The sequence below is a fragment of the Corylus avellana genome, chromosome 11 (genome assembly GCF_965113065.1).
Source record: "Corylus avellana chromosome 11, dhCorAvel1.hap1.2, whole genome shotgun sequence".
Lineage (NCBI taxonomy): Eukaryota > Viridiplantae > Streptophyta > Magnoliopsida > Fagales > Betulaceae > Corylus > Corylus avellana.
The window spans coordinates 12,880,770-12,907,346 of NC_142500.1; the positions used below are offsets into that span (position 1 = coordinate 12,880,770).

Below are 26,577 nucleotides of genomic sequence, written 5' to 3' on the forward strand. Positions count from 1 at the left end.
TTATATGTATACGTCTCCTTTCTTTCTTTTTATTTTTTTTTTCTTAATAGTTTTTTATGACATTTGGTGTTAGTTTTGTATATAGAAGTAGTATTAGACCATCTCCAGCAAGGCAGCAAACGTATTTTACCTAGTGAAAAAACACTATATATTCTTTATTTTACCGACTCATTTTTCTATACAAGCTCCAACATATTCTTTACTTCAATCTCTACTTTTCTTTAAATATTATTATTTAATCTTTTTTATTTATTTTTATTTTTTCACTTCTCTCTCTCTTTCTCTCTCTCACTTTGTCTCTCCCTCCGACTCAACCCGAACCCCCATGGCCAACCTTTGCAATTATCTCTTCCCTCTCCTCTCTCTCCCTCCACACCACCACAACCCAAGAAAACTTTAATTTTTGGAGCTTAAACAATGCTGCCAGAAAAAAGATTTGATACTAGAAGAAAAAAGGATTTGATATGATCGGCCTATGGTGGATCTGAACCCCATCAACGACGGTGGGTTTGGTGCTCATGCTGGGAAATTTTTTGTTTGGATTTCGGATGATTTAAGATGTGGTTAATGTGAAGTTAGGAGCTGGATTTCATATATTTTGTTTGTTTTGGTGCTCATGCTAGGAAATTCATGGCTTGGGTGCTTTCTCTGGAATGGACAACTCTCTTACTCGCAAACCTTATGGAATTGAAAGCTACTGCAACAAACAAGAGAAAATCAAAGGCTTGGTCTTGAGGGATTGGGTCAGTCTCATGGGGTGTAGGTGAGGAAGAATGATTTGATACCTAAAGGGAAATATGAGAGGAGGGATTGTTGGGTGGGTTTGTCCAGAAAACTAAGAATGCCTTGGTGAGGAAGAGGAAGAGGAAGAGGGAGAGGGAGAGAGAAGAGAGAAAAAAAAATATTAAAAAAACATGAACATTGTACTACAGTGAATAACAAGAAATTGCCATTACTGTAGCAAAAAGGTTAGTTTACCTCTTTTGAAGCTAATTTGTTGGAGATGAAAAATGAGCAATAATAGTAAAATGTAACTAATATTGCTCTTTTACCTAATCTGTTTGAGTTGCTCTTAGGAAGAGAAGATGATAAGTTTGCAGTAAAATTTAAAAAAGGCTACAAAAAAGAAGATGAAAAAAATAAAATAAAAACAACAACAACAATTGGAATTAATTAAACTAGACTCTGAATTGAAGAAGGTTGGTATCCATATTCTCCGGAAGTCTAGGCTGAGAAGGGAACTTGGGAAGCAAACTGGCAATGTGCTTCGCCGTTTCTAAATAGTTTCTATATTTACATATCTTTTTTCTTTGTTCATCGTCGTCAGACGCTTTAGAATTGCAATCTTCTAAGTTTAAGACGTGAACATTGTAATTATTTTCTTTCCTGATCAGTAGCTCCTTAAGTGCCTTCTTCTTAAAAGTCCAGCTTCCTGTTCTCAAATTGAAGTAGTACAGAGGAAGGAATCGTTGCCCATAAATAGCTAGAAATTCCAGTGCAGCTAAAATAAACTCAAACTCCTCCTCTGACATGTAGTAGGGAAAGCTGATTCTAGCCCATCCGGGTTTTGCTCCAACGTAGCCCTATAAAAAGGTAAGAAAATCATGATGATTTTCCGCATGATAATTTTCATAGTCTCAAGGCATGCATGCAGGAATTACCTCTAACATAGCAGCTCTGAGGGCAAGTGAATGGGTGCCATCGACATTAAGCAGGATGTGACCATAGGGTCAAGCACAAGCGCACCCACCTCGAGCCTGGATGCCAAACAAGTCGTTCAAGAGTGATGCAACCAATGGTCCATGAAGAGGCTTATCTCTCTTGTTCCCACTCTCTCCCCACATGTTAAGCGCATCCCTTATCTCTCTGCTATTGTTTTTGAGGCCAGACAAGGTGGAATTGGTTGTACTATAAATGAGGAAAGACAATATGGCTTGTCGTTTCGTGGTTGTATTTCCTAAAATGCAGATGTTCTTGTTTGGGAGAAGCCTCTGAAGCGCTCTTCGTATGTAGGCTTGCTCTTGTTTTTCAATCACTTGGTAGCCAACGTATTCCTTTACCCAGAAAGCCAATGCTGCTCTAACTGTTTGGATTATTTGTGGAGTGCCACCGTTTTCCCTTTCTTCAATGTCATCCACATATAATGTTTCCTGCAATTGACGATGCATGGTAGATTAACGTACATGTGATAAACATGCTGCTTGGAACTTTTCAGGCAATTGGGTCCAGCAGACAAGTCAACAGAATTATCCAAACAAGAGGATCAATTTACCTTTCCATTAAAGCCGTTGACGTAATTAACAGTTCCTTCTCCACAAGTTGACGGTGGAAAAGATTTTAGGAGATAAAGGGCATTACTCATCAGAAGACTGCCAGGGGATCCAGGGCCACCGAGAAACTTATGTGGGCTAAGGAAAATGGCATCATGGCCATCCATCTCTCCGGACCTCATGTCAATCTCCACGTAAGGACCGCTAATTATAAACACATTAAAATATCAAGCCAAGTAATTAAATGCATTAGCACCTTGGTTCAATTACGAATGTACACTTGAAATTATAAAAATCATTCTTTCAATTATCTTTCATCTGGGTAAATTTATCATTAAATTTGTACGGAACCCACGTGAGCCTAGCTACAAATTTAATGGATAAGTTGTTGTGCAAAAAACACATGATCACAATTACGGTTAAATAATGCGAGAACAATCACACATAAAATAACATCAAGATTTAAGTGGTTCTCTCAATGTGAGGTACATTCACTGGCGGAGGCGATCACGAAGAAATTCACTATGAAAGATGGAGTACAAAAATATAGTAGAGAGAAAATCACTCAGACCCAAAACCCCAATGCACTCAAATCTCACTATCACATAATAGAAATTATTCTCAAAGGAGAAAACAAAAGACAGGAATACAAACTCTTCTTCTTTTGCTAGGATACGATGGTGGTTGGTCTCTCTATTTCTTTTTCTTTTCCACTATAGCACCCTTTCTTTTTTCTCTTATTTTGGCTCCTGCAAAATCAAGAAGAAAACAGTCAACACTCTTTGTCTTCTCTCCTTTATTTTCTCTCGTCTCTAACTCATGAAACCAAGAAGAAAATACAAGAGGTGCGGCGCACTACTCTGCTGCCCTTCAAATAGCAACCCACATTATGAACTCCTTGTTGAATCAGTAAATCCTTCATCTTTCTCTGCCAAAGAGAGAAATTGTTCTTCCCATTAAACTTCTCCACTTCAAACTTGGTACTCGCCATATTTGCCGTCAATTTGATTTTTCGAACCTGAGCTCTGATACCACTTGTTGGTGGTCTTGGGCCTATCTCAACCCCAAAAGCTAGCTTAAGAGGTGAGGCTTTTCCTCACACTTATAAAGTAACCACCAGCCCCTTCTACAACCGATTTGGGGAGTGTTGGGTGGTCTTGGGCCTATCTCAACCCCAAAAGTTAGCTTAAGAGGTAAGAATTTTTCTCACACTTATAAACTGACCACCAGCCCTTTTGATAAGTGTCGAATGTTGCACATTCAAGTCCCTTAATTTACATATGTTAATTCCTTAGCATTTTTATTTGTTTGATTTTGTTTTGTTTTTGTGTATCAGGTCTTATTTGACAAACCATTGAAAATTGAGCTTAAAAGGGCAAAAAATTGAGCATTCTGGATCTAGGATCGAGCGTAGCAATCTTGAGATCGAGAGCACCTGCGCTCAAGCGTCTGCGGCCAGGGATTGAGAGCATGCATGTGCTCGTGCGCACAACAGTTAAGCTCGAGTGCACAAGACTTCGGATCGAGCGCACTCGGGCGTGTATTGCACGGTAGAAACCGTTTTCTAGCGTGGATTTGGTTTTCAGTCTCCCAATTGGACTGGGAGACTGACCTCTGGTTTTCTGAGGATTTCTAGGGTTTTTAGCATTTTCCTAAGCCCTATAAATAAGACTCTAAACATTGTCAACAGACACACCGTTTTCTAATGTTTAAATTTCAGTAAATTGTCTGTGAAGCTTAGAAGATCATGAGCAGCTAAACCCAATTGTGGGGTATTGATGTAACCCTTTCCAAGCACAATGGTTTGATTGTATTTAATTTTTAGCTTTTCAATTTATGCATGTTGATTGTATAACTCTGAGGATTGCTACAATTGATTTATGTTCTTCATATTAAATGCAATTGATCTTTAATTCCAATTCAATATTAGTAAAATTCTTATCTTGTCATAGAAATTATTTTACTATTATTGAACTCAATTTTCTGTAATTATAAGAATGATGGTTATACAATGGTTCTTAATTGGCATGCAATTAATAGGGTTAGATAGACCATACCTAGGAAAGACGGATCGTACTACATCCTAGTTTAGTGTAATTTAGGTGGACGATCCGTGCCAACCAAAGATGGGTTACGCTATTCCGTTGATTGTATGAAATTATTTTCATATGTTTTCTTGTTTAAATTATAACATGCATAGAATGAATTGCTAGAATTACATATGGTCAACCATTGAGGTGCGGATCGTGGTGAAATCAATACCCTACTCTCTCTCTCTCTCATATATTTACTCTCTTTATTTTCATGCACTTTGAAACTACACAAGAAATCATTCTCTTTTAAATTAAGTTAACTTTAATCTTTTAAATTTTGATAATTAAACCCTTGTAGTCCTTGAGGTTCAACACCCTCAATATAGCCCTATCCTACCGGATTCGTACTATTGTGAGTGGTTATTTTTATTATTGATATTTTTTTAGACAAAAATACCACATCAATTTTTGGCGCCGTTGTCGGGGATTGCTTAACGGTTTCATTATCTAAATTTAAGGATTGATTTTAGCTTAATAATTTATTTTTCTACTTTAAGTTGCTAACTTTAATTCTGTTTTGTGTTTTATTTTTGTTTTATTTAAGAAATTGCAAACAGGTCCGTAGCTGCCTTCTTTGTGACTGCGATCGAGCGCAGGTCGCGTGCTATCGAGCGCACAGACGCATTCCAGCAGGACCCAAGCCAGCAGCACTCGAGCCTTCTTCTCCTGCGCTCGCACCCATCTGCGGCAGTACGCTCGAGCGTACCCTGCAATGCGATCGAGCGCACTTGCGGCAACCTTCATCTAGGACCTTAAGTGCATCTAAGGCCATTTGTGAGTTGTTTTTTTTTTTTTTTAAAGCTTATTTTGTCTGTTCTTTTTATTTTCTATTTAGTTTATGCTAGGTCGTCGTTATTTGTCTTTTCCATTAATTTCTTGCAACCTTGAAATTGAATGCACTCTTAGACAAATTAGATCCCAAAAGAATCCTAATTTGCTAAAAGAGCGTTCCACGGAGACCATGGGAGACGGTAACCACGTAGCTTTGCAAGATCACTATCTTCCTACCACTTACACTACTCTCACATGTCTCCGGCTGCCGGAAATTACGGCAACCCATTATGAAATTAAGCCGAGCACTACACGAAGTTTACCTTATTTCCTAGGGCTTAGCACTGAAAATCCTTATGACTTCCTCAGTGATTTCGAAGCAATCTGTGATACCACTAAAATGAATGGATTCACTGAGGATGCCCTAAGGATGCGTCTTTTTCCTTTCTCCCTCAAGGAAAAAGCCAAACATTGGTTCCAGTCCTTAACACCCAACTCTATCACTTCTTGGCCTCAATTGCAGCAAGAATTTCTTAAGAACTATTATCCCATAGGAATGACCAATGACACTAGGAGAGCTATCACTACCTTCTCCCAATATGAGGGAGAAGATTTCCATGAGACTTAGGATAGGCTGCAGGGCTTGCTTAGATCATGTCCACACCACGCTGTCCCGAAATGGCAGATCGTGCAGTGTTTCTATGATGGCCTGACCGAGCCCAATAGAAAAATGGTGGATGCATCATGTGGGAGAACTTTCATGTTAAAAAGCAAAGATGAAGCATGGGCTATGTTTGAAAATTTGAGTAACAATTCTCTTCAACAGGTTTCCACCAAACGAAGGGCACCAGCACCTAAAGCACTCAAGACAAAGAGTTTGTATGAAGCAGGCCATTCCCCAAACATGGCTAACCAAGTAGTTGAGGCTATCACCAAGAAGCTAGACCAATGGATGATTGCTGGTTTTGCTCCTAATGCTGCTCACACGCATACATTACCTGAACCATGTTCATTTTGTTCCAGTCCTATGCATCATGTAAATAACTGTCCTGTTACTGAAATTATACTAATATTGCTAATGAGCAGGTTAATGCAGCTTTCTCCAGACCTGGTAATGATCCGTACTCAAATTCTTACAACCCCAGGTGAAATCATCCAAATTTCTCATGGCAGAATCCAAATTCGGGCAACTCAGCCCCAAGGCCACACAATCAAGCTAAATCCAACAGGTAGCCTTATCAACATCATTCCACTTACTGACCTCCATAGTAGCAATACCAGGCCACATATTCTAATTTTGAGGATCGGGTGCTCAAAATAATGGGTGAGCTGGCAGGCGAGATAAAGCAGATGGTCAAATCTCAAGAGGAAATAGTAAACTCACACTCCCAATCCATTGCCAAGCTAGAAGCTCAAGTCAGACAACTTGCCAACACCATCAATAGAAAGGACGAAGGAAAGCTTCCGAGTCAGTCGGTGGTAAATCCTAAGGGGCACTACATGGTAGATGAGGGCACCTAATGCCATCAGCAAGTTCAAGCCATCACCACCTTGAGAAGCGGAAGAATAGTTAACAATCATGTGGAGGAGAAGAAGGATGAGCACACGGAGGTTGCACAGAATCTGCAGAAGGATAAATGCAACCAAGTAAGCAATGAGGCTTCATCATCAGTAGCTCCCACTCTAGAGATTCCATATGAGCCACGAGCCCCCTTCCCAGAATGTCTCAAGACGCTGTCCCACTTTGGGAAACAAGGAGAGAAAATACAAGGAATGATGGAGATGTTCAAACAGGTAAAAATCAATCTCCCTCTTCTTGACGCCATCGCACAAGTGCCTGCCTATGCCAAGTTCCTTAAAGACTTGTGTACTCAAAAGAGGAAGACCAGGAATAACATCCCCAAGAAAGTCCTTCTGACTGAGCAAGTGAGTTCCCTGATTAAGCACAACACTCCTCCAAAGTTCAAGGACCCCGGGGCCCCTACAATTTCATACATCATCGGAAAAAGGGAAATTGATAAGGCATTCTTAGATCTGGGAGCTAGTGTGAATTTACTTCCCTATTCAGTATATCAGCAGTTCGGCCTAGGGGAGCTGAAGCCCACCACAGTGATTCTGCAACTAGCTGATCCGTCGATTAAGAAGCCTAGAGGGATTGTAGAAGATGTGATCATCTAGGTGGATAAATTTTTCTTCCCAGTCAACTTTATAGTGCTTGATACCGAGCCTGTGCCCAATCTTGATAAGTTGGTTCCTGTCATCCTTGGGCGCCCTTTCTTAGCCACAGCAAATGCATGTATCAATTGTCGAACTGGAGTTATGGAGATATCATTTGGCAATATGAAGGTTCTGTTGAATATCTTTACTGCATTTCAGCATGCTCCTGATCAGAATGAGTGTTTCTTTTTGGACAACATTGAAGAATATGTAGAAGATTCATTACCCAGTCTCCTGACAAAGGATCCAGTGGAAGCCTGCTTGAATTACTTCAACTTTGAAGAGTTCACCACTGACCAGTACATCAAAGAGGTCCGGGATTTGTTAGAAACAACCGCAAGTGCAAATTTCCATCCATGGAGAGTAGTAAAGGAGCCCCTACCTGTGACATCGAGCACTCCTCCTGTTCGTTCTCTGCTGTCTCCACCGAAACTTGAGTTGAAGTCCCTGCTAGCAAAGCTCAAGTATGCATTTCTTGGATCTAACAACACTCTGCCGATCATCATTGGTTCCGACCTTCAAAAGGGCCAAGAGGATAGTCTGTTAGTAGTATTAAAGGAATATAAAGAGGCCATTGGATGGACCGTGGTAAATTTGAAAGGCATCGACCCCTTTATCTGTGTTAACCAGATTCATTTGGGAGAAGATGCTCGACCTTCCCGTGAGGCATAGCGCCGGCTGAATCCCAACATGAAAGAGGTAGTGATGAAAGAGGTAGTAAGTTACTTGATATAGGCATCATCTACCCTATCTCAGATAGCAAATGGGTGAGCCCCACTCAAGTAGTTCCAAAGAAATCCGGCATCACCGTCGTGGAGAATTCTGGTGGAGAGTTGGTTCCACAGCGCACAACCATGGGATGGCGTGTCTACATCGACTACCGGAAGCTCAATTCCTATACTCGGAAGGATCACTTCCCGCTTTCATTCATTGATCAAATTTAGGAGCGTCTTGCTGGCCAAAGCTACTATTGCTTCTTAGACGGCTATTCCGGGTATAATAGGGTTGCAGTTGATCCCTAAGACCAAGAGAACACGACATTCACATGTCCATTTGGCACCTTTGCTTACCGACGCATGCCTTTTGGCTTATGCAATGCACCTGCCACATTCCAAAGATGTATGATGTCTATCTTCTCGGACATGGTGGAGAAATTTTTGAAGGTATTTATGGATGACTTTTCTGTTTTTTGATCTTCATTTGATAAATGTCTCCATAATCTTTCATTTGTGCTTCAACGTTGCAAAGAAACTAACCTGATTCTAAGTTGGGAGAAGAGCCACTTCATGGTGCAGGAAGATATAGTTTTGGGCTATATAGTGTCCAAAAGAGGTATTGAGGTGGACCAGGCTAAAGTTGAGCTAATTGAAAATCTACTGCCGCCCACTTCAGTGAAGCAGATCCGTTCTTTCCTAGGGCATGCCGACTTCTATCGCCGTTTCATCAAGGACTTCAGTAAAATTGCAAGGCCCTTATGTAACTTGCTTGCTAAGGATGCCCCTTTTCACTTTGATGAAGCATGTCACAAGGCATTCCAGAAGTTCCGGTCTCTGTTATTTTTTACCCCATCATGCAGCCTCCTGACTGGTCTTTGCCCTTTGAAATCATGTGTGATGTGTCTGACTATGCTGTGGGTGCAGTTTCGGGACAACGGGTAGGCAAGCTTCCTCATGTCATTTATTATACTAGCAAGACTCTAATGGATGCTCAAGTAAATTACACAACCACCGAGAAAGAATTGCTACCTGTGGTCTTTGTTCTGGATAAATTACGCTCATATCTTTTGGGATCAAAGGTTATCATTTTTTCTGATCATGCTGCTCTACGACATTTGCTGGCCAAGAAGGAAACAAAGCCAAAATTGATCCGCTGGATACTAGTTCTGCAAGAATTTGATATTGAGATTTGGGACAAGAAGGGTACTGAGAATGTTGTTGCCGACCATCTGTCACGAATTTTATTTAAGACACCCCAGTCTGTTCCTGTTCATGACTCGTTCCCAGATGAGCAATTATTTAAAATCACTCCGAAAAATCCGCCATGGTATGTCGATATTGTCAATTATTTAGCTACAGGACGGATTCCTTTTCATTGGTCTAAGCAAGATAAGGACCGCTTCTTCAAGCAAGTTCGATTCTATTTTTGGGAAGATCTAGAGTTGTTCAAATATTGTGCTGATCAGATCATCCGACGCTGTGTCCCTGAGAGTGAATTTTCCAGCATTCTCACTTTTTGTCATTCTTTAGCTTGCGGTAGTCATTTCAGTGCTAAGAAGATAGCAGCCAAGGTTCTCCAATGCGGATTCACATATGATGTACAAATTTAATTGTACTCGCAAGCGCACGAGTCGTGTGCAATATAGTGTGTGTGCAAGTGCGAGGTCGATCCACAGGGAATTGTGTTTGTGAAATTTAATTTCTATCTAAATCAATTATATCTTAACCTAGTTCCGAATGATTTTGATTTTGAAAATAAGCTAACATAAACTAAATAAAATAAAAATAATCAAAAGATAAACGACTAAGGTTTTAGAATTCACCTCACCAAATCAAAGCATACATTCTTATGTTTTCATTCATGCATCCGACAAACAATTAAACCCTATATATGTTCTATTGTTTTTTTATAAACCAATTGAATCATTCGATGAATCCATCTCTATTACAAATCACAACGAATATCCAATTGAGATCAAATCATCCATTGTATCCGTAAATCACAATGGATATAAGTCTCAATCAAATCATTCGATGTATCCGTTGGATGAAACACAACGAATATCCAACATTTTTACGATTTATAAACAACAATCAATCACAATTTTGTCACACAATTGAACTGAAACGAACATACATTACATTAGACGACGGATTTGTACGAACGAAACATAAAAATATAAAACTAATCAATGGTGAGGCTTCATCTTCAACCTTAGTTGAAGAATTAGCCTCTCATGACAAAAGAAATCATAAAGAAACTAAATTACTTCATTAAAATTAAAAACTTACAAAATAATTCGAGTTCCAAGCTACAAAAACCCAGAAAACACGGAAAGCGACTAAGAACGGCGCCTCCGGCGCGTCTTCGTCTGACCCCCCTCAATTGTGAGGCTTAGAGGTCTATTTATAGGGCTTAGGAGAGTCCTAGAAGCCCTAGTAATCCTAGGAATTTCGGAGATTTAAGTCCAAGCCCAATTAGGATAAAGAAAACCTAAGCCCAAATCGGAATAGGATTCGCCCAGAATTGCGGTCCTATCTTGCGGCATGATTTTGGCCTTGCGGCGCTCCGAATTGGGAAAATGATATTTCACAATGAATTGTAGTAGTTTGAGTTAGCTTTCCAATGCCGCTTGAATCACCTCAATCGGATATCTGAGATGAAAGTTATGATCAAAATACCGAGACGTATTCAGAATCCAATTTTGCATCCAATCCGATTTGACTTCAAATTGAGAAATTCCGAATTAATCCTTTCCTTTATTTGATTAAACTTTAACCATGATTGGTTAAGCTTAACCATATCCTCTAGGTCTTCCCAATTTGCCCCTTTAAGCTTGGAATTTTTCCAGAAATGCTTTCTTTTCTTCAAAAAGCCTATAAAACAAAGAAAATACAAAAAGGCAGTAAAATGTCCTAATTAACCAAAACCAAAGGATTAAAACATGCAAGTTAAGGGCTGAAAATATAAATATTTTAGCACTTATCACACCCCCAAACTTACATATTGCTAGTCCCTTAGCAATACAAAACTAAAAACAAGAATGGAAAAACAGAAAACAAAAGATAAATCCATCTTTCGTGGGATATACGATTGCATTTAGCGCATGCAACAAGCCTTTTAAACCCCTAGGTATCCCTAGAGGACGAGTGAAGTCTCGTGAGGGTTTAACAGGAATGATACCCACAAACATTTATGCACTATGTTATTTCATAAACAAGGACTTCCACACAAACACATGGTTTTTAACATCATGAGTAGGTTTATCATAATGAACACCACAATCACATCATCAAGATAAGCACAAATCATTCAACTCAAAGATGGAAATTTGAGACAACACATGTTCCAATAAGTGCAATGTGAGACTAACATAAAATCCGGAGGCTTCAATTTATTCTCAAACTTGGGTGTACTTTAGATGTGATAGGAATTTGCTCAGATGAAACAACCAAGGCTTAAATTTTTTTTTTTTTTTTTTTTTTTTTTTTTTTTTTTTTGTATAGGCTGTGCAATGCTTAGCTTCCTTAAGCTTTCTAATTGACCCATGTAACGAGTGTTGGGCCAGAGACTCCCAAACCAAATGGTTTTAGGGCACTAGATGTAGAAACATCCCTAAGGGCTTAATTACTCAAGTCAACTAGGCTACGAAGCCAAACTAGCCATACAACCAACCAAGTTAGGTTTCTCATCTTTTTACGCGAACACTCAATGCTTTGTGAGGCATGAGGTCCGGTTACTCAATGAGAAGCTCAAACTGATTTGATTTTTTTTTTTTTTTTGTTTTTCAAGCCATGGTTTCATCACACTTCATCCTACCTATCTTACAATATACCCTAATCAAGTCAAATCTTATACCCCACCGATTCTGTGCTAGTGTGCTCGTGGTGATAAACTCGAACATGTGAAATCTCTCTAATCCAACAACGAGTCAAAAGACTCAGATTCCTACTGACATGCTGTGTTCAAAATGCTAAACAGACCAATGACATGCAAACCACAGAATATGTGTTATCCTTGCTTAATCAATAACATAGCAGATTTTTTTTATTTTTTATTTTTTATTATATATATATATATATATATATATATATATATATATATATATATATATATATATATATAACAAAACAACACGAATAATTAAGGAAAAAGACAGAGAAATGTCTACCCCACCCCCAAACTAAAATGACACATTGTCCCCAATGGGTCCAGAGATACAATACCAGGTGCGCGGCGCAAGTCGGGTGTAACATAGGAGAATGCTCCCCCAAACTTGAATGGCAGACACTTGCCCTGAAAAACACAACAGAAACAAACAAACAAGATAAAATGGTAAGGGAAAGAATGAGGGTTGCCTCCCACAAGCGCTAAGTTTTAAGTCTTCAGCCAGACTCTCCACAAAAGACGACAATCACTCAGAATAACTCGGATCCTCCAACAATGTCGTCTCAATCTCCTTACTCCTCAACTCTAAGAATGGTTTTAATCTCTGTCCATTTACCTTGAAGGTGTTACCATTCTGAGGATCCTCAATCTCGATGGCCCCATGAGGAAAAACTGTCCGAATGATAAATGGGCCTGTCCACCGAGATTTCAACTTGCCTGGAAAAAGATGCAGCCGTGAATTGTAAAGAAGGACTTTCTCACCAGGCTCAAAAGATCGTCTCAAAATGCTCTGGTCATGAGCCTTCCTCATCTGTGCCTTGTACAACCGTGCAGATTCATAAGCATCATTCCTCAGCTCCTCTAATTCATTGAGTTGGAGCTTCCTTTGTGAGCCAGCCTTCAAAAGATTGAAGTTCAGCTGCTTGATAACCCAATATGCTCTATGCTCCAACTCCACGGGAAGATGACATGCCTTCCCGTACACAAGCCGATAGGGTGACATCCCAATCGGGGTCTTGAAAGCTGTCCTATATGCCCACAGTGCGTCACTCAATCGCATAGACCAATCTTTTCGATTGGGGTTTACCGTCTTTTCCAAAATATGCTTGATCTCGCGATTGGAAACTTCAACCTGTCCACTCGTCTGTGGGTGATACGGGGTGGCAACCTTATGTGTGATGAAATACTTCTTCATCAACTGCTCAAAAATCCGATTGCAAAAATGCTTACCTCCATCACTTATAATTGCTCGAGGCGTACCAAAACGAGCAAAGATAGTGTCTCTCAAAAACTGGACCACAACTCTGTGGTCATTGGTCTTGCATGCAACCGCCTCCACCCATTTGGACACATAGTCCACAGCAACCAAGATGTACAGATAGCCAAAGGAGTTCGGGAAAGGTCCCATGAAATCGATGCCCCTTACGTCAAAAATCTCCACAATCAGAATGGGACTGAGGGGCATCATATTCCTTCTAGTGATACTCCCTAGCTTCTGACAACGCTCACAAGATATACAATAAGCGTGGGCGTCTCTGAAAAGGGTAGGCCAATAGAATCCACACTGCAAAATCTTGGCAGCGGTCTTCTTAGCACTGAAATGGCCTCCACAAGCATGATCATGACAAAAGGAGATGACATTGGATTGGTCATGCTCAGGTATACACCTCCTAATGATCTGATCGGGACAATACTTGAACAGGTAAGGATCGTCCCAGAAAAAATGTTTCACCACGGACAAAAATTTGGACCTATCTTGTCGCCCCCACTGCTGAGGTAGTTGGCCGGTGACAAGATAGTTCACTATGTCAGCAAACCATGGTGCGGGCTCATGAGCAATATGCATCAATTGCTCATCAGGGAAAGTCTCCGAAATGGGGCTGGCGTCCTCAGTGTAATCCACAGTCAATCTAGACAAATGATCCGCCACCACATTTTCGGAACCCTTCTTGTCCCGAATTTCTATGTCAAACTCCTGAAGTAGCAAAATCCATCGGATCAGACGAGATTTAGCATCTTTTTTGGAAAAAAGATACTTCAATGCTGCGTGATCCGAAAAGATGATGACTTTAGATCCTAGCAAATAGGATCTGAACTTGTCTAGCGCAAAAACGACTGCCAACAACTCCTTCTCCGTGGTGGAGTAGTTGAGTTGTGCATCGTTCAGAGTTCTGCTCGCATAGTAAATGACATGGGGGAGTCTATCAATACGCTGCCCCAAAACAGCTCCAACGGCATAATCCGATGCGTCACACATGATCTCAAAAGGTACACCCCAATTGGGTGGCTGAATAATGGGTGTGGACGTCAGAATGCTCTTAAGGTCCCCAAATGCTCTCTGGCAATCCTCATCAAATACAAATGGGGCATCCTTCACCAACAACTTGCACAAAGGCCTGGCAATCTTGCTAAAGTCTTGGATAAACCGCCTGTAGAATCCTGCATGGCCCAGAAAAGAGCGAACCTCCTTCATTGTACGTGGGGGTGGAAGGTTGGAAATCAAATCCACCTTCGCTTTATCAACCTCAATCCCCCTCTGAGATATGACGTGCCCCAATACAATACCTTGCTTGACCATAAAATGGCACTTCTCCCAATTGAGCACCAGGTTCTTCTCCTTGCACCGTACTAATACCAAAGTCAGGCGGTGCAAACACTCATCAAAGGATGAACCAAAGACAGAGAAATAGTCCATGAAAATCTCTAAGAAACGCTCTACCATGTCTGAAAAAATACTAATCATGCACCGCTGAAAAGTAGCAGGTGCGTTGCATAACCCAAAGGGCATGCGACGGTAGGCGAAAGTCCCAAAAGGACAGGTAAATGTTGTCTTCTCCTGATCTTCGGGGTCCACAGGGACCTGGTTATATCCAGAATAACCATCCAAGAAGCAATAGTATGCGTGCCCAGCCAAACGTTCCACCATCTGATCAATGAATGGGAGTGGAAAATGATCCTTCCTTGTGGCGGCATTTAGCTTGCGGTAGTCTATGCAAACTCTCCATCCGGACTGAATATGAGTTGGGACCAACTCATCATCCTTGTTCTTTACTACCGTCAATCCAGCCCGCTTTGGCACAACATGAATTGGGCTTACCCACTTGCTATCCGAGATTGGATAAATGATCCCTGCATCCAACAACTTAATCACTTCAGCCCTCACAACCTCTTGCATAGTTGGGTTTAACCTTCTCTGTGGCTCCCTCGATGGCTTGGCATTCTCCTCTAAATGTATCTTGTGCATCACCACCGAGGGACTGATCCCCTTGATATCCTCAATGGTCCAACCGATAGCTTCCTTGTGCTGTCTTAACACCTCTAGCAATTTTTCCTCTTGAGCATCAACCAAATCCGAAGCTATAATCACAGGCAAAGAATCTGCTGGACCTAGGAACTTATACTTAAGGTTATCTGGTAGAGGCTTAAGTTCCTTCTTTGGGGGATCAAGTGTTGTTGTCTCCTCCGTCTCACTGCTCACCAGAGGAGCAGTCTCCAAAATTGCATCTGCTTGCTCAAGCAACTTGTCCAAATCTAAATCCTCTCCGAACTGAGCAAAGCATGCCTCCAAGGGGTCTTCTATGCTTGATTCATTCGCTGTCTCTTCCATAATCTCCTCTATCAAGCATACATTTCTCACTTCATCATACTCCAATGGTTGTTTGCTGATATCAAAGATATTCAGCTCCACTGTCATATTTCCGAAGGAAATCTTCATCACCCCTGTCCTACAATTAATCAGGGCGTTAGCCGTAGCTAAGAATGGTCGCCCTAGAATCACCGGTATTTGAATGCCAACATTCTTGACCGGCTCTGTGTCTAGCACAATGAAGTCCACGGGGAAGTAAAACTTATCCACCTTGATCAAAACATCCTCAATGATTCCCCGTGGTATCTTAACTGACCTATCAGCCAATTGAAGTGTCATGGACGTGGGCTTCAGTTCCCCTAACCCTAATTGTAGGTAAACTGAATAGGGTAGGAGATTCACGCTCGCCCCAAGATCTAAAAGAGCCTTCTCAATTCGACTGACTCCTATCGTGCAAGAGATGGTAGGACACCCAGGGTCCTTATACTTAATGGGCAACTTGCACTGAAGGATGGAGCTAACTTGCTCGGTCAGAAATGCTTTCTTTGGGACATTTGTTCTTCTCTTAACTGTGATCAAATCCTTCAAGAACTTCGCATAAGAAGGCACTTGTTGGATGGCGTCCAAAAATGGAATATTGATTTGGACTTGCTTGAACACTTCTAAAATGTCCTCAAACTTCCCTCCTTTCTTGGGGGCTTGCAACCTTTCAGGGTAAGGTGCTTTCGGCATAAATGACCTAGGAGGGTCCTCAATAATGGGTGTGGCTGTAGATGGCTCGGCATCTCTCTTCTCTTTGTTGCCACTCTTTTCCTTTTCTTGCCCTACAGGGTCTTCTTCTTTCTCAACCACCTGATTGTCCACTTGTCTTCCTGACCTCAGAGTGACAATTGCTTGCACATGTTCTTGTCCGTGTGCAGGATTTGAGGAATTCCCAACCATATATTGACCTTTTGGGTTGGGCACGGGCTGACTGGGCAATTTCCCTTTTTCTCTCTCACCCAAGTGATTGGCTATCTGTCCAATCTGACTCTCCATCTTCGCAATTGCTTGGGTGTTAACCATGGTGGCATTCTTTACTTCATCTATTGCTTGGGTATTTGCCATGGTAGAGTTTTTGAGCTCTTGTATGGTCTGGCTATTCGATTGTATGAATGCCTTCATCGTTTCCTCCAGCGATGATTGTGACGAAGATGCAGGATGTTGCACTGGTTGAGTTGAACGACCATGATTCTGTGAGGGAAATCCTTGATTCATTGGTTGGCTCTGCTTCCATGAGAAATTAGGGTGGTTCCGCCACCCTGGATTGTATGTCTCTGAGTATGGTCCGCTTGCTTGCTTCCTAAAGTCATTAAAGGCGTTCACTTGTTCCATGGCGCACTCGGCAAAAGCCGGTGAAAATGGACAATTCTGTGCTAAGTGCATAGGATTAGCACAAATTGAACAACCATCAACATTGAAAGTGTTGGCGGCATTTACGGATTGACCCACTGCAAGGGCTTCAACCTTCTTGGTCAGAGCATCTATCTTTATCCTCAAATCAGTGTCCTCCTTAACCTCATAGATGCCACCTTTCTTGGGAATACGGGCAGATTTATCCCGACAACTCGAAAAATCCCACTGCTGTGAGCTGTCGGACAACTTGTCTAATGCCTTATATGCTGCATCCCCTGTCAAACTTAAGAATGCTCCCCCATTCATTGACTCGATCATACTACGGTTGGATTGGGTCAATCCTTGGTAGAAAAATTGAACGAGTCTCCACTTCTCATATCCATGTGGGGGGCATCTTATCAACAACTCCTTAAACCTTTCCCAACACTCTGAAAATTTCTCATCCTCCTCTTGAGTGAAGGAGCTTATTTCCTTTCTGCATTCATTGACCTTTGACATTGGGAAATACTTGTTATAGAACTTGCTTAACAAGCTTTCCCAAGATGTAATGGATCCGGGCGTGTTGGAGTCCAACCATGCCCTAGCTTTGTCTTGTAGAGAGAAAGGAAATAGTCTGAGATGAACAGACTCTTCGGAGAAATTTTGAAATTTGAAAGTGGCGCATATGTCCTTGAATTTCTTTACATGACTATAAGGATTTTCAAGTTCTAGACCATGGAACGATGGTAGGAGTTGGATGACATGAGGTTTCAAATCAAAATGAGTAGCATTGGTTGGTGGCAACACTATACACGAATGGGATGTAGTGAAGTCCACAGGTGCGAACAACTCCCTAAGTGACGTAGTGAAGTCCACATTCCAAGCTCTAGCTTGCTCGGGATTTCCAGCTCTAGCATCCTCATGCTCAACCCTAGGTTCCTCTAAGTTATCTTGTTGGTCTCCCATTTCACCTCTATCCTCACTCTCAACAGGTGCTCTCCGAGTTCTCCTAAGAGTTCTATCAATGTCGGGATCTAAAGGTGTCAAATCTAAGTTTAGGGATCTCTGACCAAGCATACACCAATCTCGAGTGTTCAAATAAACTGATTAAACAACAATGAATAATCACAGAAAGAACACAAACAACCAAAAAAAAAAAAAAAAAAAAAAAAAATAGAACTAACTATTCAACAACAATATACAAAAGAAATTTCAAAACAACAACAAAAAAAAATTGTGCTTAGCTGCTTCTGGTGATGCACTCGATCGCAGATGTGCGTTCGCTGTGCGCTCGTGTGTACTTGCAGAATGGATCAGGCGCAGGCACGCAGGCTGCTCACCGAAAAGGCTCGAGTGCGCTCGATCGCAGATGGAGTGCGATCGATCGTACTGACAGAAACTAAAATTCTCTGAAACTGCAGCAAGAAAAACAGAAACAACAAACCCCTTTTTCTTTTTCTTTTTTCTGTTTTTTTTTTTTTTTTTAGATCAGAATGGCAGAAACAACAACAAATACAAATACAATAAAATAAAATTGCAAAAATAAAACAACTAGTAGAAAAATAAAACCAATTCAAATAAAAATCAATTTCACAAACAAACAAATCCCCGGCAACGGCGCCAAAATTTGATGTACAAATTTAATTGTACTCGCAAGCGCACGAGTCGTGTGCAATATAGTGTGTGTGCAAGTGCGAGGTCGATCCACAGGGAATTGTGTTTGTGAAATTTAATTTCTATCTAAATCAATTATATCTTAACCTAGTTCCGAATGATTTTGATTTTGAAAATAAGCTAACATAAACTAAATAAAATAAAAATAATCAAAAGATAAACGACTAAGGTTTTAGAATTCACCTCACCAAATCAAAGCATACATTCTTATGTTTTCATTCATGCATCCGACAAACAATTAAACCCTATATATGTTCTATTGTTTTTTTATAAACCAATTGAATCATTCGATGAATCCATCTCTATTACAAATCACAACGAATATCCAATTGAGATCAAATCATCCATTGTATCCGTAAATCACAATGGATATAAGTCTCAATCAAATCATTCGATGTATCCGTTGGATGAAACACAACGAATATCCAACATTTTTACGATTTATAAACAACAATCAATCACAATTTTGTCACACAATTGAACTGAAACGAACATACATTACATTAGACGACGGATTTGTACGAACGAAACATAAAAATATAAAACTAATCAATGGTGAGGCTTCATCTTCAACCTTAGTTGAAGAATTAGCCTCTCATGACAAAAGAAATCATAAAGAAACTAAATTACTTCATTAAAATTAAAAACTTACAAAATAATTCGAGTTCCAAGCTACAAAAACCCAGAAAACACGGAAAGCGACTAAGAACGGCGCCTCCGGCGCGTCTTCGTCTGACCCCCCTCAATTGTGAGGCTTAGAGGTCTATTTATAGGGCTTAGGAGAGTCCTAGAAGCCCTAGTAATCCTAAGAATTTCGGAGATTTAAGTCCAAGCCCAATTAGGATAAAGAAAACCTAAGCCCAAATCGGAATAGGATTCGCCCAGAATTGCGGTCCTATCTTGCGGCATGATTTTGGCCTTGCGGCGCTCCGAATTGGGAAAATGATATTTCACAATGAATTGTAGTAGTTTGAGTTAGCTTTCCAATGCCGCTTGAATCACCTCAATCGGATATCTGAGATGAAAGTTATGATCAAAATACCGAGACGTATTCAGAATCCAATTTTGCATCCAATCCGATTTGACTTCAAATTGAGAAATTCCGAATTAATCCTTTCCTTTATTTGATTAAACTTTAACCATGATTGGTTAAGCTTAACCATATCCTCTAGGTCTTCCCAATTTGCCCCTTTAAGCTTGGAATTTTTCCAGAAATGCTTTCTTTTCTTCAAAAAGCCTATAAAACAAAGAAAATACAAAAAGGCAGTAAAATGTCCTAATTAACCAAAACCAAAGGATTAAAACATGCAAGTTAAGGGCTGAAAATATAAATATTTTAGCACTTATCAACATAGTCCACCTTGTTCAAAGATGCCTATAATTTTTCCCGAGCTTGTGAGAGATGTCAACGCCTAGGAGCAATGTCTCGGAGGGACATGATGCAATTGAACCCCATCCTCCTTGTCGAGATTTTTTATGTTTGGGGTATCGACTTCATGGGACCCTTCCCACCATCTTGTGGACATGAGTACATTTTGGTAGGAGTGGATTATGTCTCTAAGTGGGTAGAAGCCATTGCCACAAAGAGACCAATGATCACAAGGTTGTGGTAAAGTTTCTCCAAGCCAACATTTTCAGTAGATTTGGTACTCCTCGGGCTATCATCAGTGATGGAGGTAGACACTTTTGCACCCGGTTTTTCAAAGCCTTGCTTCTCAAGTACTCCGTCACACATAAAGTAGCCACTCCGTACCATCCTCAAACAAGTGGCCAAGTGGAAGTTTCTAACCGGGAGATTAAGCATATTCTGGAGAAGATGGTTAGGCCAGATTGAAATGATTGGTCCTTGCGCCTCAATGATGCATTTTGGGCCTACCGCACACCTTACAAAACCCCCATTGGAATGTCTCCCTATAGGCTGGTATATGGCAAGGCGTGTCACCTCCCTGTGGAATTAGAACACAAGGCTCTGTGGGCAATTAAGCAGTTCAATTTCAACATGCAAGCAACCGGCCCCCACCGGAAACTTTAGTCGACAGAGTTGGAGGAGCTGCGGCGAGATGCATATGATAGTGCTCGCCTTTATAAGGAGCAGACTAAGGCTTTTCATGACAAACACATCTTACCCAAGACATTTGTGCCAGACCAGAAAGTATGGCTCTTCAATTCCAAACTCCGTCTTTTCCTGGGAAGCTCCGCTCTAGATGGGACGGCCCCTTCATAGTCACCTCGGTGTCGCCGCATGGCGCCGTCGAATTGCGGGACCCAAAGGATGGCTCTCTGTTCAAGGTCAAGGGTCAGAGGTTGAAGCCCTGCATCTAGAACCTCGAGCCAGGTACAGATGTGGAATCCGTCAATTTGACGAACCCCGTCTATTCCTTTTGATTGAGACACTAGCACTCTGGGATCGAGCGCACAGTGGGTGTGCTCGATCCCAGAACACTGGCCTGCGCTCGAGCCCACCCTGAGTGGGATCGAGTGTAGGAGCTCTACACTGACACACACTTGCACGAATGCGCTCTAGCGCACCTTCAGGAGCGCTTGAGCGTACCCCCGCCCATCCATTCAACCTTCTGCGCAAGTGCGATCGAGCGCACGCTAGTGCCACTCAAGCGCACTCGTTCAGAGGTCTCACATGAACTTTTTAGGTCACGACCCTTTTTTTTCTCCCCCATTTCTTCCCCCACCCCCGCAGCCCCACTTCTCTCCCCCACACCACAGCGCTCACCCAACGCCACCTACTCACCGCCACCAAACACCACCCCATCACCACCACACACCTTACGGCCACCGACTCACCCAACGCCTCCACCACCTTCCCTCCCCCACTCTCTTTCTCCCTCTCCGACCATTATTCTCTCCCCCAGTTCCCATTCTCCCAAACACTCCATCGTACCCATTTTCCCCCATTTTTGTGTGGATACGGCAGTCTGTGGGTGCTCCATCACACACGGACTGCTCTGTGTTGGGTTTTTCTTCTATTTCCAGGGGGTTGGGCAGCCGAGTAAAGTGGTTCTCTACCACTTCCCTTTTGAGGTGCCCACCAGGTGTTCGACAAAAAGCCTCAACGAAGCAACATCATGCTTCAAGCCCCCGCTTCTATCTCCCAGTCTTCCCCCGCTCGGGATACCACCCCTGAAGCCTCGACCTAGCCTTTACCACGCCGTGGGAAGCAACAGAAGCTCATCTTGGAGATGTCGTTTGCCATTGACTCCATTTTCAAGAGCCTTCAAGCCACCAAGTGGGCGGTCAAAGAATGCAAACGCCGTGGCCTCACTGCACTGTTCCAGCCCGTCAGCACCGTTGCTTACAAAGGCCTGGACCGAGAATTCTATCAACATCTCACATTCAATTGTACTCGGCTGGGCATCCTCTCTTCTTTGGTAGCGGGCATGGACATTGAGTTGACCACCGACGACATTGCTGCTGCTTTGCAATGTTCGCATGCTTGCCCATCTAATATTTTGGCTCGGGATGGCTCCTCTCGGTACTCCGACCTACCGCCCGATCTTACACTACAGCATATTGTAGACGACATCTGCCGCAGCCGTTATACTGATGATCTCAGCAATTGTATAAGCAAAGACCTGCTGCCTTCCTGACTTTGGTTCGTGGACTTCATTTTGTAGCGGAATGTGTGTCCATTTGGACACAAAACTCGGAGGCGCGGTCCCTTCCTAGCAGCACTATATGCGTTTCAGAGAGGCTTTTGGATTTCCATTCCTCAGCTCATTTGGGACCAACTACACAAGTTTTGGGACGGGGCAATTGTACGGTGCACTCAGGGTTCGTCTTCATGGGGACTTCCCTTCCCTTTTCTCCTCAACCATATCTTTCAGACTAGAGGCATTTAAGGTACACCCGCTGGTGGGCCAATATCGGCTCACCCTCAGTTCGGCCTGCTCCAATGGAACCAGAGTTGTTCCCACATGCCGCGACGACGACAAGAGCCCGTAGCAGCTGAGGTTATCAGGGAGGCTGCTGGGCCTATACACAATGAGCCACCTGCAGCTGAGACGATAGAGAGAGAGGGAGCGGCGGAGACCGTTACTATAAGCATGTCACAATATGAGTCCCTCCACAAAGAACTGCAGGAGCTCCGATCTAAGCTTGCTACCCAGAGGGCGGAGGATAAGTGCCTGGTAGATGAAAGATTTGAAGCCCAGCAAGAACTGCTGCACGCCATTTTAGCACGGCTGCCACCTGATTCGGGGGCATCCTCTTCTGTGCCGCAATGATAGGTCAGGTACTTCTATCACTTGCACTGTTTTACTGTTGTTTTCTACACACTGAGGACATTATGCGTTTTAAGTTGGGGGTGTGGGCATACATGTTAGTTCTGAGCATGCAATTAATTTTCCTGTTGTGATTTGAAATTCATTGATGGGCTTAATATGACAAACACATGATCACTTGATCAAGCAATTCAAATTGTGTTACTTTCATTGGCAGCATGAGATATTACTTGTTTCAATGTGATTTTCACAAGCACACTAGCATGTAGTCGGTGGGGCATAAAATCTAAAATCAGTGATGTTTGGTTTCAATAATTGGAATGTAGTTGGGTAACTTATCGGGACAATAACCTTGGCATCCATTCATAAAAATAAAAAAATAAAAAAATAAAAAAATAAAGAAAGGCGATCATTTTAAAAATTTTCACCAAGTAACCGGACCTCTTGCCTCATTAAGCAGTGAGTGTTCGCATCAAAAAGTGAGAAGTTTGGATTGACTAAAAAAAAAAAAAAAAGTAGCTTAGCTTTATAGCCTTTTTTACCCGAGTTAGTAAGTCCTTAGAAAGCTTATGCCCTAAAACCATCTGGTTTGGGAGTCATTGGCCTGATGCTTGATACATGGGTCTATTAGAAAGCTTAAGGGAGCTAAGTGAAAAAAAAAAAAAAAAAAAAAAAATTTGCCTTGGTTGTTTATCCGATGGGAAGTCCAATGAATTTTGAGTATTGATCCCTGCATGATTGAGATTAGTTTTGAAATCCCATGACTATGTGTTGAGTTCACATACACTAGTTGAATCCTGTAATGCCTCATAATTGCCATGATTTGAGCTAATTTGTGATTTCCTGAAATTGTGAAGATGATGTTTGTTTTATTATGCCTGTTAATGACTGAAAACCATGATGGTCATGATATTGCCTTCTTAGGAAATACAGGGTTAAAAAATGTTTATGGGTATCATTTTTGGAAAACCCTCACGAGACGTCACTTGTCCACTAGGGAACTCCTAGGGGTTTAAAATGCTTGTTACATACGCCAAATGCAACCGTACATCCCACGAAAGCTTGATTTATCTTTTTAGTTTTCACTTTATTTTCTGTTTTGTATTGCTAAGGGACTAGCAATATGTAAGTTGGGGGGTGTGATAAGCGCCGAATGTTGCACATTCAAGCCCCTTAATTTACATATGTTAATTTCTTAACATTGTTATTTGTTTGATTTTCTTTTGTTTTTGTGTTTCAGGTCTTATTTGACAAACCATTGAAAATTGGGCTTAAAAGGGCAAAAAGCTGAGCATTCTGGATCTGGGATCGAGCGCAGCACTTCTGAGATCGAGCGCACCTGCACTCGAGCGTCTGCGGCTAGGGATCGAGCGCATGCATGCGCTCATGCGCACAACAGTTAAGCTCGAGCGCACAAGACTTCGGATCGAGCGCACTCGAGTGTGTATTGCACGGTAAAAATGCTTTTGCAGTGTGGATTTGGTTTTCAGTCTCCCAATTGGACTGGGAGACTAACCTCCGGTTTTCTGAGGATTTGTAGGGTTTATAGGGTTTTCCTAAGCCCTATAAATAGGGCTCTAAACATTGTAAACAGACACACCACTTTCTAGAGTTTAAATTTTAGTAAATTGTCTGTGAAGCTTAGAAGATCATGAGCGGCTAAACCCAATTATGGGGTATTGATGTAAGCGTTTCCAAGCACAATGGTTTGATTGTATTTAATTTTTAGTTTTTCAATTTATGCATGTTGATTGTATAACTCCGAGGATCGCTACAATTGTTTTCTGTTCTTCATATTAAATGCAATTGATCTCTAATTCCAATTCAATATTAGTAAAATTCTTATCTTGTCTTTAAAATTATTTTACTATTATTGAATTCAAATCATTCTTATTTTCTGTGATTATAAGAATGATGGTTATACAATGGTTCTTAATTGGCATGCAATCAATAGGGTTAGATAGACCATACCTAAGAAAGACGGATCGTACTACACCATAGTTTAGTGTAATTTAGGTAGACGATCCGTGCCAACCGAAGATGGGTTATGCTATTCCGTTGATTGTATGAAATTATTTTCACATGTTTTCTTGTTTAAATTATAACATGCATAGAATGAATTGCTAGAATTACATATTGTTAACCATTAATGTGCGGATCGTGGTGAAATCAATACCATACTCTCTCTCTCTCTCATATATTTACTCTCTTTATTTTCATGCACTTTGAAATTACACAATAAATCATTCTCTTTTAAATTAAGTTAACTTTAATCTTTTAAATTTTGATAATTAAATCTCTGCAGTCCTTGAGGTTTGACACCCTCAATATAGCCCTATCCTACAGGATTCGTACTATTACTAGTGGTTCTTTTTATTATTGACATTTTTGGATACAAAAATACCACATGACCTTTCCACAACCGATGTGGATAACCCCAACAATCTCCCCCTCACACATCGGGTCCTAGGTCGGAGCAACGACAACCCGTTTCTCCTGGACTGTTGGGCTAAGATTTGTTGGTAAACTTGGGCTATGATACCAGTGTTAGGTGGTCTTGGGCCTCTCTCAACCCCAAAAGCTAGCTCAAGAGGTGAGGCTTTCCCTCACACTTATAAAGTAATCACCAGCCCCATCCATAAGGGATGTGGGATAACCCACACAATTTTTCCTCACACATCGGGCCCTAGGTCGGAGTAGCGACAACCCGTTTATCCCGTGGACTGTTGGGTCGAGACTTGTTGAAAAACCTGGGCTTCGATACCAATTAGGTGGTCTTGAGCCTCTCTCAACCTCAAAAGCTAGCTCAAGAGATAAGGCTTTCTCTTACACTTATAAAATGGCCACCAACCCCTTTTATAACCGATGTGGGATAACCCCAACAATCTTTCCCTCACATTAGGCCTTAAGTCGGAGCAACGACAACCCGTTTCTCCCCTGGACTGTTGGGCTGAGATTTATTGGTAAACCTGGGCTCTGATACCAGTGTTAGGTGGTCTTGAGCATATCTCAACCCCAAAAGCTAACTCAAGAGGTGAGGTTTTCCCTCATACTTATAAAGTAACCACTAGCTCATTCCACAACCGATGTGGGATAACCCCAACATAATTAATTGAATTTTCAAATAAAAAGAAAATGGTTAAAAGATAGTTAAAAGAATGACGTGTACCTAAGATATCATGGCTCCTTATGTCTATTTACGTACCTTGCTGTAAAATCAAAGCATGCAAAGCCTCCATATTGGTGAAGAAGTGTAGCAATTGCTCGTGTATGCGAATAAATTCCAGTGACGTTGCTACAAGCCGAAAAGGAACCCAAAATAGGCCTCTTGGCGTGTTTATACGATTCAAGTTGTAGTTGTAGAGCCTAAATGTCTATCAAACTGTCATCATCCAAACCAATCTCTACTACTTGACCGAAGCTTTGCTGCCATGAAAGAAGGATTCGAGTTGGAGTCCACTGTTGTTCACTATGGTTATAACTCTACGATCCTGTGAGCTATGAGAGAGAGTTTTAAAAGGGGGAACAAGAATTTCAATATTTTGGGTGATGAGTTTGAAGCGAACAAGTTTATAGATGAGATATAAAGGAAAACATCTATTTCAGCAACTAGTATTTAAGTAGTCGCTTTTTTGTATTTTTCTTTTTCCTTTTTAATCTCTTTATGTAAATTTTGGTGTTAGAGCATTCATATTGAACTCTTTATATTTGATTTTTCTTTAAAAATTTGAAAAACTCACAAAAAGAATCAT

General features: G+C 41.3%; 1 protein-coding gene and 1 pseudogene across 1 annotated transcript; both read right to left on the reverse strand.

Moving 5' to 3' along the window:
- Positions 1-1,178: 1,178 nt before the first annotated feature.
- LOC132165006 (uncharacterized) lies at positions 1,179-26,577 on the reverse strand (annotated as a pseudogene).
- On the reverse strand, positions 12,251-16,484 carry LOC148583109 (uncharacterized). Its single transcript, XM_088511747.1, has 3 exons — positions 15,903-16,484; positions 13,606-13,742; positions 12,251-13,470 (listed from the first exon to the last, which is right to left on the reverse strand). Exons 1-3 carry the CDS (start codon positions 16,482-16,484, stop codon positions 12,483-12,485), a joined length of 1,707 nt encoding a protein of 568 aa, XP_088367873.1. The 3' UTR covers positions 12,251-12,482.

Bases quoted from the DNA above. Each gene is read 5' to 3' on its own strand.
- LOC148583109 (XM_088511747.1), bottom strand. From the start codon at position 16,484: ATGGTTGGGAATTCCTCAAATCCTGCACACGGACAAGAACATGTGCAA. The intron at 13,743-15,902 runs GGGGAACTGAAG...TATCTTGTCACC, and splicing joins TTTACCTACAATTAGGGTTA to GGCCAACTACCTCAGCAGTG. The intron at 13,471-13,605 runs CCAATCCAATGT...CGCTTATTGTAT, and splicing joins AGGTGTATACCTGAGCATGA to ATCTTGTGAGCGTTGTCAGA.